Source organism: Hylobates moloch, unplaced genomic scaffold, assembly GCF_009828535.3.
Source record: "Hylobates moloch isolate HMO894 unplaced genomic scaffold, HMol_V3 SCAFFOLD_1, whole genome shotgun sequence".
In the NCBI taxonomy this organism is placed as follows: domain Eukaryota; kingdom Metazoa; phylum Chordata; class Mammalia; order Primates; family Hylobatidae; genus Hylobates; species Hylobates moloch.
The window spans coordinates 13,639,098-13,656,660 of NW_026652276.1; the positions used below are offsets into that span (position 1 = coordinate 13,639,098).

General features: G+C 36.3%; 1 protein-coding gene across 5 annotated transcripts in view; it reads left to right on the top strand.

Annotated features, from left to right (window-relative positions):
• SPHKAP (SPHK1 interactor, AKAP domain containing) overlaps nt 1-17,563 on the top strand; it is a 194,594-nt gene that overhangs the window by 71,730 nt on the left and 105,301 nt on the right. For all 5 annotated transcript variants that reach the window (XM_032754081.2, XM_032754077.2, XM_032754084.2 and 2 more), the window contains one exon: nt 1,893-2,000. In XM_032754081.2, coding sequence (XP_032609972.1) covers nt 1,893-2,000 — 108 coding nt within the window. The remainder of the gene's footprint in view (nt 1-1,892; nt 2,001-17,563) is intronic.

A 17,563-nucleotide genomic window follows, 5' to 3' on the forward strand; every position in this document is an offset into this window, starting at 1 on the left:
AACAAAACCCTTTAGTGAGAAGAGTGATTTCAATTCATATGTCTGCAAATCTCCTTAATGTCTGACTTGATATGAGACAGCTGAGCTGTCCTAGCTGCCTCTGCATTCAGTCTGTTGTGCTGTCACACATCATGTAACCTCTGGAAAACTCCATGGAATATACGTGAGACAACAAGAGCAAAAAGAACAAATAACATCTTAGTATTATTATCAAAGTAGTCTGATTGCTGCTCTCTCTGAAAGATTTCAGGAACCCTGAGAGGTCCTAGCCCACGCTTTAAGAACCAGTTTAGGTAAAATATTTAAGAGAACTGAGAAGTTCCCTAGCCAACGTCAGTCTGCAGTAATAGTCCAGGTTTATCATTCAATTACTTGCTCACCCACAAAGGGTCTCTTTGTACTGTTCTGGGAAAGAATGATGAAAATTTATTAATGAAAATTTATCATTAATATAATAAATGGTATTATTTTGATATATGATTATATTTTATATTCTTATAAATGATAATAACATTTATCATTAATAAATTTTCATTATTTTTAGATGAGTAATATTACTCATCTAAAATGTGTCAGAATTAGATATAGTTAACTGTATTCAGAGGCAAAAAGTAATGTATTTCTATCTTTACAGAAAAAGGGAACACAATCTTTTGTCATACAAATGAAATGTAATTGAAGTACCATCCTATTTTAGTGGCATTAACCAAACTGATTAAATCTGTTATGTTGTTTAAGTGAAAGTAGTAGTCAAGTATTAGCAGACATATACCCTAATAAAATAGAGAGTACCAGAAAATCACTGGGAATCTTTAAAAAGATGAAGAAAATGTTATACAATATTTGGCTTTTTTTTTTTTTTTTTGAGACAGAGTTTCACTCTTGTTGCCCAAGCTGGAGTGCAATGGTGTGATCTCAGCTCACTGCAACCTCCTCTTCCTGGGTTCAAGTGATTCTCCTGCCTCAGCCTCCCGAGTAGCTGGGATTACAGGGGCGCGCCACCATGCCTAGCTAACTTTTTGTATGTTTAGTAGAAACGAGGTCTCACCATGTTAGCCAGGCTGGTCTCGAACTCCTGACCTCAGGTGATCCACCCACCTCAGCCTCCCAAAGTGCTGGGATTACAGGTGTGAGCCACTACACCCAGCCAATATTTGGATAATTTAAAGACATTAGCAGTTATTGATAATATTTTATCTTCAAAATATCTCAGCCCCAAAATATGCTTGTTCTTCCTTGCTTTAAGAATCCAAGCCCAAAATAAGATATTTGTAAGTCATATTTGGTTTTGTTAATTCATGTGTTCCAATTATTTTTGCCATACCATGCTATTTCTAAATGGCAAATGGTATTTAATGCAATTTGTTTCTAAGTTATTTCTAACAACTTTTAAACTTAACATAGTACCTTAGGTGTTCTAGAAAAATTGTACACGGTTCAAAGCTATGTTAGCAGAACCAAAGAAGTGAAGAATCGATATCCCATCAAAGGAAAAACCCCACATTTTGTTAATTGAAAATATTTATGGAGTGTGAAAGAACACTATCACTAAACGAAATTTGATCCCCATTGCCCACAGAGCCATACCCCCCAAACAATCATTTGATTGCAAATTATGCAAAAGCTACACAATTGACATTTCTGGGTATTGGATTTGATGAGAGAACATCCGTGTTAACATTAATGTATTTCTCTCAAGCTAATTCTAGGCTGGATATTTTATACATTTTAGAGGTGCTATCATCCTGCAAGTTTTTTTCTAACACGCAGAAGCTCTGAGGAAAAGAAAACACCTACAGGTTTTTTTTATAAGAAAAAGAAAAAAAAAAAAAGCTGCTGTTTAGATAGAAAGCATTGCTGAATAAGAACTGAGTTTTTCTGGGTTCCCCCAGGTTCTTCGCAGCAATAGCCTGCTGGAGTCAACAGACTACTGGTTGCAGAATCAGAGGATGCCCTGCCAAATTGGTTTTGTAGAAGACAAGTCTGAAAACTGTGCTTCTGTAAGTACACAGAATTCTTGGGATGTTGTCTGATAAAGCAGGGAAACGGGCACATGTACCCATGTTTAGGACCAAAAGTTTCATAATTCATTAAATACCAAGTTAAAAAATTCCTTTGAAAATACATAGCTGGTGTATATGGACTGTTAACAAAATAGCATGCAGAGCTAATGTTTCTATCCCCATTTTGCTCATTTTAACAGGTAAGTTATCTAATAGAAAAAATGTTTATATTTTCAAAAATGACTGGGAAAAAGATTCAGAAATAGAATTGTATGATGAGAAGTAAAAAGCCATTCAACAACTCTCTTGTATTCTTTTCAGTATATTTTATATCACCTGCTAGTAGATATTTTCTAATATGAAAAGTATCTACAAATGTTCATCATTCTTATATGTTACAGTCATTATTTGAAAACCTTGAAAAAAACTTTCCAACCTGAAAAAAAAACAGGCATACATTTTAATATATTGAAGCTGAGCCTTACATACAAAACTTTCTTTTCCAAGGAAAAGATATTCTTCCAGATAAACAATATAATTCTTTTAGCTTGGAATGTGATTAGATATTACGGTAGAATATGTTCCTTCCTATATGTTAGAAAAAACTATATGTTTCATTTTGATTGAAATCACCTAGCTCTAATGGGGTCATGATTACAGAGATTGGGGGAGAGTGTTTCCAAAGAGGAGAAAAGTGTAATGTAATTCGCATGACTAAATTGAGAGCATCAGCTCTGAGCTATTCCTGGAGGTAAGTTGCATGCCAGCATTTCTGTTAAAAGAAACAAAAAAGGAAGCTGAATATGGGATAGGGAGGCTTTTTATATATAATGAGCAGAACTAAAGAACCAGAACTGGCAGACAGAGGATGTTACATTTCACACTGCACAAGAAATGCAGTCCATTCAATAGACTTAAGTCAATCCCCTTGTTTAGGCAAAGGTTTATGATTCTGCTACTTTTAGTACTTTTGATCCCTTATCCAGAAAATTCGTTGCTGGCTAGGATTCTTTGGGGAAAACACAAAGAATTAAGTGGCAAAAATTTAAGTGATATCTTCTTTGCAAATTCAGTTCCGAGATGAGTTGGAAAATCTAGGCATTTGCGGATACAGATCTCTAGTTACACAGCTATAAATTGTAAAATGGAGAGGAAAAGCCATCGGCAGACACACTTTGGTCAAAGTTGTCATTTGAACAGCTCCTAATAAAAAGTCTCTCAGGAGAACTCACTAAAGTTGAGGCACTAAAAATTGTGTAGTGAAGGGCAAAGAGTATATGTTGGGGGTCTGGATTTCAGAGCTACAATTAGAATGCTAACTTTAAATTTGTAGTCCCTTTATAGTGTCAGATGGTATCAGTGTGGTTCAGCTAGTTTCTCCCGCCTTTATGATTCTCCTTATTCCTTCCAAAATGGGAAAAACCTATACACAAGTAAGAGGCATATTGGAAGATTCATTTGCTCCCAATAGTTTGTAATAATTGAAACTTCCACAAAAATGAAAAATTGAATTAAAAAAAGTTGAACTCATAAAAGTAGAGAGTAGAATGGTGGTTACCAGGGGCTGACATAATGGATTCAGGGAAGATTGAGAAGATGTTAGTCAAAGGATACAAAATTTAATTTAGATGGAAAGGATAAGTTTAAGAGGTCTATGGTAGAACGTGGTGACTATAACTAGTAGCAATATGTTGTATTCTTGAAAAATGCCAAAAGGATGGATTTTAAGTGTTCTCAGCCAAAAAAAAATGAAAATTATGTGAGTTAATGCATATGTTCATTAGTTCAATTTAGCCATTCCAGAATGTATACACTGTATATTTCAAAATAGCTTGTTGTACACAATAAGCATATTCAATTTTATTTGTCAATTTAAAACTTAAAACATTTTTAAAAAGCATCCAGGACTCTAAACCTAAAGGGAATTTCAGGGTCCCTATGAAAAACTAACCCTAATCTCTCAAAAGTGTCCTGTAGTTGCTTTTCTTAATTTCCAAATCCCCTGTCTTTCTGGCTTGGCACATATTTCTAGGATGGGTAGAAGAAACTTCGATGTCCAGAGTTGCACATTCCTGAGGGAAATTATTACCTACAGAAGAAATAGAAGTAAACCGCAGAGGTGATGGACTAGGACAAGGAATTCATGAGCAAAATAGCTACACAGAAGCAGTGACCAAAATCGTCAAGGAATAAGGACTTAATTCCTTTTCAAAACCAGTTCTCCACATCAGCATGTAAATGAGAGTATAATTTAAACAGGGAAAATAGATTATATTTTAAAATAATATTCTCATTAAAGTTTAATTTTAAGAATAGTTTTATAAAATCATCCCAAACTTAAATGTCTTTACATATAATCACAAGAAAATCTGAGGAACCTGTAGCCATTCAGTTATTATTGCTTCGTAAGCTGTTCATAACTCTGGGGGGACCCAACTCCAGGTTATTCTTGCTGCTTTAACTTATTTCATCCTGACCAAATTAGTAGCCAATGTTTTCATATCCAGTTGTGATTGGTTTGGTATTCACTGTAATGAACTTCTAGTGTTTAAATGTGTGGTTTCTTTGATCTCAGTATGTCAGAGGTAGCAAAGTTTCTTGAATTCAAGATGACCACATAATATTTTTATTGAGGGACAGCCTCAGACTTGGAAAATATTCAGTGTTGTGTACATATTTCAGTGCCCCTGTTTGTTCTCAAGCATCAAATGATGAGTTATAGTCATTTCTTCAGTGGGAAACTGCACTCATTTCACAGTTAATATAAGAAGTCTTAGTGAAGAGCAGTTTGGAGCAGCTAGAAATATGATAGGCATGCAGAACAGGAACCACTATCCAGGAAGTCTGGCTCAGAAGCCCCTCAAAGACATCTTCAATAGTTTTTCAAAAGCTATGTGTGTTAGTCTGTTTACATGCTGCTGATAAAGAAATACCCAAGACTTGGTAATTTATAAAGAAAAAGAGGTTTAATGAACTCACAGTTCCACGTGGCTGGGGAGGCCTCACAATCATGGTGGAAGGCAAAAGGCACAACTCGTATGGTGGCAGGCAAGAGAAAATGAGAACCAAGCAAAAGGGGAAATCCCTTATAAATACACCAGATCTCATGAGACTTAGTCACCACCACCAGAACAGTATGGGGGAATCCACCCCCATGATTCAAGTATCTCCCATTGGGTCCCTCTCACAACATATGGGAATTATGGGAGCTACAATTCAAGATGAGATTTGGGTGGGGATACAGCCAAACCATATCAGTATCAAATATAAAAACTGTGCTTATGTGTTTCTAATTAAAGTCTCCTATCAAACAATATAATTTTGTTTCTTTTTCTAATTTGCTATTCTGAAAAAATATACTCATATACTAACCTTCATGGCATTTTTTAAACCTCATTATTTAAAAGAAAGGAAATGAGGGGTAAGATAATGAAATTGGAAGCCAATCTCCAAAACCCAACAGCTGAGACATTATCTTGATAGAGGTCCTTCACATAAGTGGTAGGAACTGGACTTATCAGTACTCTTGACTTTTTTTTTTTGATTAAAAGTTAAGTTAGGCCAGACATTGTGGCTCACGCCAATAATCACAGCACTTTGGGAGACTAAGGCAGGAGAATTTCTTAAGGTCAGGAGTTCAAGAGCAGCCTGGGCAACATAGTGAGATGTTGTAGTCCTAGCTACTCAGGAGGCTGAGGCAGAAGGATTGCTTGAGCTCAGGAGTTCAAGGCTGTAGTTAGCTATGATCCCACAACTGCACTCCAGTCTGGGTAACAGAGTGTGACCCTGTTTCAAAAAAAAAAAGAAAAAAGAAAAGAAAGAAAGCAAAATTTAGTTCTTTAAAAATCTTCTACTGCTTTTTCATGTTTACTAGAATTTAATTTTTGACTTTTCAGAAAACATCTTTTGGTTTAATACTTCATTAACATTACCTTGGCCATTCACATTATTTCTATTCAGAGTTACTCTCAGGCTGTTTTCGTATTGGTTATTTGAAGACTACCAGCTATCATCCTCCAAACAAATTATATCTTTTTTCTAGCATGCACTTTAATTGATGAATCACAGTATTTAAAAATGTGTTGTATCTGCCTTAAACTTGTAAACAAGCAAATAAAGCTCTCGAGCAGCCTTCAACATTCCTCACATGATATTGCAAAACTGAGATGTTTTAGAGCTGCTCTATGAGTCTTCTGTGCTAATGCAATCCAGTGGAAACAATGACAAACGACATCTCATATAATTCGTGTTTTATATTATTTCTCCAAATATACCTAGCCCTATTTGACAAACACCACAGTTGATAAGTTGTTCTATGGAAGAATCTAGACTCACGTGATCAAAGAAATATTACTATATATTATAATTTGAATAATTATATATTATATAATAATATAATATAATGATATATTATGTATAATATATAATAATGATATATATTATATATATATAATATATAATATAATGATATAACATATAATATATAGTCATTATATAATATATAATGTAATAATTATAGAACTGTGAAAGGACATTTTAAATTTTCTAGTGCAGATAGTTACCAAGTTTTCAAGAAGCTTTTAGTGTTTTTTTCTTTAAAAATCAAGTTTCAAAATTATTACTTCTTTAATTTTAGACTTACTGAAAAATTGCAATGAGTGCAGAGGATCCCCAGACTCCTCAAATTTTTCCACGTTTGCTTTATCCTTTTCTCTGCATGTACATGTGTTTCTGTGAAAATGTACATATATAATTTTTTTTAATGGAAACACCAGAGAATGGATTGCAGACATGATGCCCCTTAATTTCTACTACACCCTTCAGTGTGGAATGTAAATACATAAAACCAGGATTGAACCGAGACCTGCAGGAATCTTAGTTCAGTACCCATTGTACAGTGGGTACTGAATTAATTCTTTAAATACTTATTTAACAGTTTTTAAGAAGGAGCTAAATGTTGTCTTAGAAAAGTAAGAACCTAGCAAATGCTAATGGCAGAAGTCATCCAGCCTCTGAGCAAAATAAAGGTCCTATATTCAGCTGGACCCACTCACTTTAGGAATCAGTTTAAGCATCAAGAGCTACCTGAGCAAGCAGCAGGCTGTGGAGGGCAGAGTGAGAGGCAGCTCCCAGCCGCCACCATGGAGGGCTTATTCCTGCCAACTTCAGCCAGTACCACGCTCTGAGAGATACCCTTGGATAAGTTCTGTTTCTTCCATTTTAACGTATTTTCAAGAATTTTCGTGCCCATCCCCCTTAAGTGGGTGCAGAAGGGACCTACTTGGGAGGCTTGCTTCTTAATCCAGCTCTAGAGGAAACAGATAAAGCAAGGCAGCTGAGTGAGGCAGAGCGGGAGACCCCAAGCCTATCTGTGTGGCTTCCCCTTTGCAGCAGTTCCTGAGGCACCTCAGCAAATCCAGCAGGCCCAGAGGAAACTTTCTTTCAGTCAAATGAAATTTCTACTAAACTTTATCAAGCCTCTTGAAGACAATGAATTAGGTTTCTCTGGGGGGTTGGGGGAAAAGCATGACACAGAACATCGGTGGAGAAAAGAGTCACTCATCACGGCCAGGTGACTCAACATCCGTGAAGATTGTGCGAAAGAAACAGAAACCAAGAAAAGTGAAACATGAAACTGAAGAGTGGGGCCTGGCTCACACCTGTACTCACAGCGCTTTGGGAGGCCGAGGCGGAAGGATCACCTGAGCCCAGGAGTTTGAGGCCAGCCTGGGCAAAAGAAATGAGTCCCCCATCTCTACAAAATATTTTAAAAATTAGTTAGATGTGGTGGCAAGCACCTGTAGTCCCAGCTATTTGGGAGGTTGGGGTGGGAGATCACTGGAGCCCAGGAGTTCGAGGCAGCAGTGAGCTATGATCACACCATTGCACTCCAGCCTGGGTGACAGAGTGAGACCCTGTTTCAAAACAAACAAACAAACAAAAAATTGAGGAACTTTTAGTAAACAACTTGAAGGCTAAACTTGAAGTGGATTGCCAAACAATGCAGCGTTAATTTAGAGTATATTCAGTAAATACTGTATGGAGTGCAGGCTTTAGACTTACTCCATACATTTATCAACATCTTGGATCCTGAAACTATTAAAGAAAAAGTTTTTACAAATTTATTTTTATTTAAAATGGACTCCAAATTAGATCTTATGGTTGTAGGTAGAATTCTACATAGTAAAAATTAAGATCATTGACTTTGTTTTACTTGCTCAAAGAATTACAATATATATCTAAGTATTAGGTAAGTAGAGTGAGACTCCCAATAATTAATAGGATGAAAAGTAATTTATAGTGAAATATAGGTGATTGTCTATATGACTATTTAAGTATCATGCAACTGCAGAAGCCAATTTTAAAATGTCTATACTTCACTAAATAACATAAACATAATTTAAAAACCAAATGACAATTGTGTTTAGAATAAAGGTAAGCAATGTATCTGACAAACTCAAGTATTAATCTCAATACATAATGACTTTCTGTACTACAATATGAAAAAAATGAAAATTCCAGCACCAAAGTTCGCAAAAGCCATATGGAAAGATACAATTGTTGGCATACACATGAGAAAAATAAGCTTCTCTGGTAATCAAAGAGATGCAACTGTAACTATTATACCATTTATTTTGAGTAAATTGCTCAAGAGTTTTGAAATTATTACACCCAATTTAATGTAAGCACAGTACAGAGGACACTCAGCAACTGACAGGGGGAGTATAAATTGATAAAGTTGTATAATCTTCCTGGAGGATAATTTTGTAATATGTTTCACAGAAAGCATTTTAAATGTATGACTAGTGATCCACTTCTAGAGACATATTTTAAAGAAATGACCAGAGTTGCATGCAGACTGGTATAAAATATGGTTATGGTACAAAATGGTATGTCTAAGCAAACAGAATGGTTCAATTTAGAACCTGGGACTGGAGTCAGACCACTGGTTTGAACCCCATAGGCTCCCCTTTCCAGCTATGTAATATTGAGTGAGTTTAGTCTTTCTCTGCCTCAGGTTCCTTGTCGGCAAAATAGAGATAATAATTGTATTTACCTCATAGATTCAAGGATTAAGTGTGTTATCACTGGTAAAATGCTAGAACAGTGCCTACACACAGTGAGCATCAGATAAGTACTCAATATACTTAACAGCAGGTGATGGCAAGACTTAAGAGAGAATTTACATGCCCAGCAGTATAGGAATGGTGAAATAAACTTTGGACATCCACATCATGAAGACTCGTGCATCCTTCATAAACTAGATTTGCAAGGAATATTTAAACACATGGAAATTAAGGCCAATAATGTAACTGTATATAAAAAGTAGGCTACAAAATTGTACATGTATGTTAAACAGCATATGTTAATGAATTGCTTGAAGAAAAGAGAGAAATCAGGAATAACTACAATGATTATGGCTTCAGTTCCTAGGTGTATGGACGCTTCTAGTGTATGGAAGGGGAAGACTAAGGAGGGGAAGAATGGGCTGGAGGTAGGAAGTGGGGATGATGCTGGATGTCCTTTAGTCATTGAAATGGAGAAGTCAAGAAAATAGTTGAGTGTTAAGTTGGAGTTATTGGCAATATCGGGACAAAAGATAGACATTTGAGGGTCTTCAGAGTGACCATCAGAAAGTAAAGATCAGCCAACCAGGGAGAGTGTGTAGATAGAGAAACCGGCATGGGCTGAGCTCTGGGCCACTCTTATAAAAAGTGCTTGGCCATTCTCTCAGAGGTACAATGAAGAGCTGGTGCCAAAATCCTGCTGAAACTACTCCAAAAAATAAAGGAGTAGGGACTCCTTCCTAACTCTTTCTATGCAGCCAGCATCACTGTGATACCAAAATCTGGCAAACACACAATGACAACAACAAACTGCATGCCAATATCACTGATAAACATAGATGCAAAAAAACCCCAACAAAATATTAGCAAACTGAATCCAACAGCACACCAAAAAGTTGATTCACTACTATCAAGTAGGCTTTAATTTTAAGATGCAGGGCTGGTTGAACATATACGAATCAATTAATGTGATTCACCACATAAACAGAATTAAAAAGAAAACCATACTATCATCTCAATAGATGCAGAAAAAGCTTTGCATAAAATACGACATCCATTCCTGATAAAAGCCCTCAACAAACTAGGCATCAAAGGAACATACTTCAAAATAATAAAAGCCATTTCTGACAAACCCACAGTCAACATTATACTAAAAGAACAAAAGCTGGAAGCGTTCCCCTTAAGAACTGGAACAAGACAAACAAGACAAGGATGTCCAATCTCACCACTCCCATTCAACATGGTACTGGATGTCCTAGCCAAAGCAATCAGGCAATAGAAAGAAATAAAAGGCATCCAGATAGTAAAAAAAGAAGTCAAACTATTTTTCTTCTCTGATGATATGATTCTATACCTAGAAAATTCTAAAGACTCCACAAAAAGGCTCCTAGAGCTGATAAACAACTTTAATAAAGTTTCAGGATATAAAATCAATGTATAAAAATCAGTAGCATATCTACACACCAATAACACTCAAGATGAGAGCCAAATAACACAACACATACACACAAACACACACACATCTTAGGATTACATCTAACCAAGGAGGTGAAAGATCTCTACAAAGAGAACTACATAATACTGCTGAAATAAATTATAGATGACATAAACAAATGGGAAAATCATCCTATGCTCATGGATTAGAAGAATCAATATCACTAAAACAGACATACTGCCCAAAGCAGTCTATAGATTCAGTGTTACTCTTATCAAATTATCAATGTCATTTTTCACACAATTAGAAAAAAACTATTATAAAATTCATATGGAACCAAAAAAGAGCCTGAATAGCCAAAGCAATTCTAAGCAAAAATAACAAAGCTAGAGGCATCATATTACCCACTCCAAACTATACTACAAGGCCACAGTAGTCAAAACGGGATGGTACTGGTACAAAAACAGACACATAGACCAATGGAACAGAATAGAGAACCCAGAAATAAAGTTGCATATCTACCACCATCTGGTCTTCAACAAAAACAACAAGCAACGAGGAAAGGACTTCCTGTTCAATAAATGATGCAGGGTAACTGACTAGCCATATGCAGAAGAAAGAAACTAGAACCCTACATTTTACCATATATACAAATTAACTCAAGATGGATTCAATACTTAAGTGTATGACCTAAAAATATAAACATCCTAGAAGAAAACCTAGGAAATATCATTCTGGACATCATCCTTGGCAAAGAATTTTTGTCTAAGCCCCCAAAAGCAATTGCAACAAAAACAAAAATTGACAAGTGGGACCTGATTAAACTAAAGAGCTTCTGCACAGAAAAAGAGACTATAAAAAAAGTAAACAGACAACCTACAGAATGGGAGAGAATATTCACAAACAATACATCCAACAAAGATCTAATATTCAGAATCTATAAGGAACTTAAAGAAATCAAAAGGCAAAAAACAACCACATTAAAAAATAAACAAGCAAAAAACCACCCTATTAAAAAATCAACAAGCAAAAAACAACGCCATTAAAAAATGGGCAAAGGCCATGAACAGACATTTCTTTTTTTTTTTTTAATTGTACTTTAAGGTTTAGGGTACATGCGCACAACATGCAGGTTAGTTACATAAGTATACATATGCCATGGTGGTGTGCTGCACCCATTAACTCGTCATTTAACATTAGGTATATCTCCTAATGCTATCCCTCCCCCCTCCCCCCACCCCACAACAGGCCCCGGTGTGTGATGTTCCCCTTCCTCTGTCCATGTGTTCTCATTGTTCAATTCCCACCTATGAGTGAGAACATGCAGTGTTTGGTTTTTTGTCCTTGCGATAGTTTGCTGAGAATGATGGTTTCCAGCTTCATCCATGTCCCTACAAAGGACATGAACTCGTCATTTTTTATGGCTGCATAGTATTCCATGGTGTATACGTGCCACATTTTCTTAATCCAGTCTATCATTGTTGGACATTTGGGTTGGTTCCAAGTCTTTGCTATTGTGAATAGTGCCACAATAAACATACGTCTGCATGTGGAACAGAAACTTCCTAAAAGAAGACATACATGTGGCCAACAAATATATGAAGAAATGCTCAACATCAGTAATTATCAGAGAAATGCAAATCAAGATCACAATAAGATACCATCTCACACTAGTCAGAATGGCCATTTGTCAAGATTAAAAAAAAACATGTTGGCAATGTTGCAGAAAAAAAGGGAAAACTTATACACTGCTGGTGGGAATGTAAATTAGTTCAGCCACTGTGGAAAGCAGTTTAGAGATTTCTCAAATAAATTAAAACAGAACTGCTATTTAATCCAGCAATCCCATTACTGGGTATATATCCAAAAGAATATAGATCATTCTATCAAAAAGACACATGTATTCGTCTCTCTTCATCACAGCACTATTCACAATATCAAAGATCTGGAATCAACCCAGATTCCCATCAATGGTGGACTGGGTAAAGAAAATGTGGTGTATATACACCATGGAATACTACACAGCTGTAAAAGGAATAAAATCATGTTCTTTGCAGATACAGATATAGCTGGAGGCCTTTGTCCTCAGCTAACTACCACATGTTCTCACTTAAAAGTGGGAGCTAAACATTGGGTACACATGGACATAAAGATGGGAACAACAGACACTGGAGACTGCTAGAGATGGAGTGTGGGAAGCAGCAAGAGTTGGAAAACTACTTATCCGGTACTATGCTCAATACCTGGGTCATGGGATTATTCTCACACCAAATCTCAATGACACAGAATTTACCCATGTAACAAACCTTCACATGTGCCCACTGAGCCAAAAATAAAAGTTGAAAAAAAAGATGCATTTCACCAAAATAAAAAACAAGTGCTCAGTCAATAATCTGCATGTCCCAGGGTCCCCAAAATAGCAAGAGATGATTATTTTAGTATGTAAGCCTTAGTTTCAAATATATAATGAAATGTTTTATGTATCTGGACATTTTTGCCACTAAAAATATAATTAGATGAATACATCGTAGTGTGTTTTTAAAGCTTGGTTTTTATACCATTTCTCAACCATTTTTTAATTCATTTTGACAAAGAGTACATTATTAAAATAGCTCAGAATAGCTTCAAGTTTCAAATTTTATACAATTCCTGTGATTATAGCAATTATTCTCTGAGAGGAAAGCCTGTCCATCAAGAAAACCAATAATAAACAATGTTTCTCATTAAAATACCTTTAAACGTCAAGGATACTGACTACATAATTTTCTCTTTCTCTTCAGCAAAATTATTTGTTTGGATTAACATGTCTGTCTTAATCAGTTCTTCCAAAATCTTAGGAAAACTAGTTAGAAGTGATAGCTTAAAAAAGAAAAACACCTCGATTCTCAGGGTAAATTTTTAAAATAGAAGGAATTAAAGATGGATCTGACTAGTGACACCCCCAGGATGTATTTTTTTTTAGTTTAGAGACTCCAGAGTATGACTTCTTTCTTTTGTAAAAATAAGACAAGCTCACTCTAGAGGTTTGTTAGGAAATGAGAAAGTGCTAAAAGTAGAAGCAAAATTTCTGTCTTTGCAAACTTAACATATTATACTTCTTTATAGACCAGAGACAGCTTTCATTTTCTATTCCAGACAGCACCCAGCAGCACCACAGCATCTGTAACCTTGGTGGACACACAGGCAGACTCACACACACACACATAGTTGACCCCTGAACAGCATGGGTTTGAATTGAACAGATCCACTTACGAGTGGATTTCTTTCAACCAAACTCAGATGGAAAATAGAGTATTCATGGGATGCAGTTTTCGTATGGGCAAGTTCCTTCCAGGCTTGACTTCCAGACTGTGGGACTTGAATATGTGCAAGTTCCTTCCAGACTGTGGGACTTGAATATGCAGAGGATATTAGCATGCTCAAGGGTGGGGAGAAGGGCTTGCGGGGGTGGTGGTTTTGTTCTGGAACCAATCTCCAATGTACACTGAGGGACTGGTGTATATTTCTGTTGAAAGTGTGATTCTGATAAGCAAGCAGTTTACCTCATGAAAACTCAACCAAGAGAGTGATCCAAAAGATAAAAATTAATCCAGTAGGTATATTTGCACCCAAGTATCCAATTCAAAGTCTTCTACATCTGCCCTCTCCACACTGCCTCCTGATTAGCCCTCACTCCCAGTCACTGCCCTTTTCCCGGTTTCATTAGAATACTTGCCATTCTTCAAACATCTATGTTCCTTTGCCCACGTTTTATTAGTCTGAAGTCCCCTGGTACCCACTTGCTGCCCCATAAGTTCTTGCTGATGTTTTCAATCTACCCACGTTCATGCAAAATTTTTAAACATTACTTAACCCTTTAAAGCATTTCTTCTTCAGGACAGTTCAGTGACAATCATACCAAATTTTTTAATTCAGATTAATTCCTGGAAACTTACTGTAATTTCCTGCCCTTACTTTATTGGGAACTGACAGCTGGTTTCTCAATTACTTTAATATCATGCTCCTTCAAAACTGCTCTATCATAAAAGACAACAAATGGTCATCATTGTTAATGAAAGTGCTATTCACCACTACACTCATATTCTTGCATATAGTTCTCCATCCTATAAATACTTACGTTTCTCCAACTGCCCTCTAAAATCAAATAACAAAATAAATAACATTTTTCTTGACCTTCACTCCCTGTCAAACTGCCACTATGTCCCTTCTTCTTTTACTACCAAATTAAAAAAAATTAAAAAATATACTATCTCTACTCTCTAGCTCACGTTTCTTACCATCTTGCTGAAATCTCTCTTATTAGTGTCACCAAATCTACTGACATGTTTTCACTGCTTATATTACTTAGCTCTTGGTAGAACTGAACTCACACCCCCACACAGCTTGGAAAATTAGCTATTTTCTCCAGGGCTTTAAAAACACTAGTCTCTCTTTAATTCTTCTCCTGCCTTTGGGATCATTACTTTTTTGTCTCCAACCTGAACTTCTGTTTTCCCCACCAGGCACTTTAATGTGATGTTTCCCAAAGATTTGTCCAAAAGCCTGGTTGCTTCTCGCTCACTGCCCTCACTCCATATCCCCTGGTTTCAGCCATGGCTATTTATTCATAACCACCATCTCTGGACTGTAGACTTGATGCCCAAGTGCCTGTTAGGTATTCCCCCATCTGCACATGGCCAAAATGTCCTATTTCAACATGACTAAAGGTAAATGTCCAAAAATATCCTCTGTCTTTCAAATTTCCCATTTCTATTGACAGTTCTAGAATCTACACGTTTTTCCAATCTATAATCCTGAGAAACACACTTTCTCCCTCACCCTTCATCTTAAATTGATTATCAAAGCTGTTTTGATTTTGCAATTCTGGCTATGTCTTTTCAGCCCCAGTGTCACTATTTTGTTGCTTAAAGCCCCACATATTTCTTCTCAATATTTAAAATGCAAAAACCAAAAGCAAACAAACACAGAAAAAAGCAGAAAGACCCCAGCAACCTCGAAAAGTCGCTGGTATCTTTTTCTCCCAAAATCCTCTGCAGCACCTAATTCCGAGATATATTTTAAGGTTACCGTGGTATGAATAACTGCATTCCTAGTTCCCAACTGCCACCCTCAGCATCACATAATTCCTCCAGGGGCTGCTGAGTCAATCCAGTATCTAATTCAAGACCATGGCTCTTACTTTTTAATTGAACTGGATATTAATTCCAAAGGAGCTGATTCACCATCTTCATCCTAATTTTTTAAATGGCATGCAAAACGCCAGGCCAATGAAAAACACTTTGACATTGGCACATTTTGACACTGGAAACACTCTTACAATAATCATCTGTCAGATCCTAGTGATAGGACCAAAATAAAATATCAACTGGTGAATGTATTTGCACCATATGCTAAACAAATAGAATGTACAAGTGTTTTTCTATTCTGCCAAACTAAGTGACTAAGCTTCCATTTGTGAAATCGCAGAACCCAAGAGCTATGATAAACCTAAGAAGATATATCGCCCATTCTACTCATTTTTCAGGTGAGAAAACAAAACAGCAATGAAGAAAAGAGATTTCTCAAGGCCACAGAATAAATTAGCAGTAAAGCCAGGCCTGAAGCTTATATCCACTAGCTCTTAGCAGTGAATACATCACTTTTAAAATATTCCGGTTGATTCCTCGCTCCAAATATTATAATTTTAAGAAAATATTTCATAAGGTACAATTTATTCATTATAAGATTATCATGTTTATTTGAGGCTTAAGATATTTGCATTATTAATCCATGCTGAAAACCTAAAATTAGTATTATACAAAAGTACCTGGATATTTAGATTGTTGGTTATTCTCAATACACTCAAGATTGTCACATTTGTATCAATTTTAGAACTTTTTTATTACCTCAGAAGAAACTCCACTTTGCTTAGTCATCACTTCCCAAGCATAGCATCCTCCTTAGGCCTAGGCAACTGCTAATCTACTTCTTGTCCCAATAGATTTGTCTATTTTTCTCTCTTTTTTATTTTTTTTATTTTTTATTTTTTTGATATGGAGTCTTGCCCTGTCACCCAGGCTGGAGTGCAATGGAGTGATCTTGGCTCACTGCAACCTCCGCCTCCTGGGTTCAAACGATTCTCCTGCCTCAGCCTCTTGAGTAGCTGAGATTACAGGCACCCACCACCACTCTTAGCTAATTTTTCTATTTTTAGTAGAGACGGGATTTCACCATGTTGGCCAGGCTGGTCTCGAAATCCTGACCTAGTGGTTCCCCCACTTCAGCCTCCCAAAGTGCTGTAATTACAGGTGTGAGCCACCACACCTGGCTATTTTCTCTTTCCATAAATTTGTTTACTCATAAAAATGGAATCATACAATATGTGGCCTATTGTGTCTGGATTCTTTCACTCAGCATGTTTTCAAGGTGATTCATGTCATATTATGTATCAGTATTGTATTTCTTTTTATTGCTAAGTAATATTGCATTGTGTGGATTTTGTTTATTCATTCATGAGTTGAGGAAGGTTTGCATTGTTTCTACTTTTTGACTGTTATGAATAATACTGTTATAAACATTTGCATACAAGTTTTGTGTGGACATATAATTTTATTATTCTTTGGTATAAACCCAGAAGTAGAATTGCTGGATCATATGGTAACTCTATATGTAACTGTTTGAGGAACTGCCAAACTGTTTTCCAAAGCAGCTGCACCATTTTACATTCCCACTAGTGGTATAGGAAGCTTTCAATTTCCCTACTTCTTCACCAAAACTTGTTATTATCTGTCTTTTGGCTTACAGCCTTCCTAGTGAGTGAAGTAACTCACTGTGCTGTTTTATTTTTTTAATTTCCGTAGGTTTTGGGGAACAGGTGGTATTTGGTTACACAAGTAAGTTCTTTAGTGGTGATTTGTGAGATTTTGGTGCACACATTACCTGAGTAGTATACACTGAACCCAGTTTGTAGTCTCTTACCCCTCAACCTGTTCCCACCCTTTCCCCTGAGTCCCCAAAGAATACTGTATTGTTCTCATGCCTTTGCATCCTCTTAGCTTAGCTCCCACTTATGAGTGAGA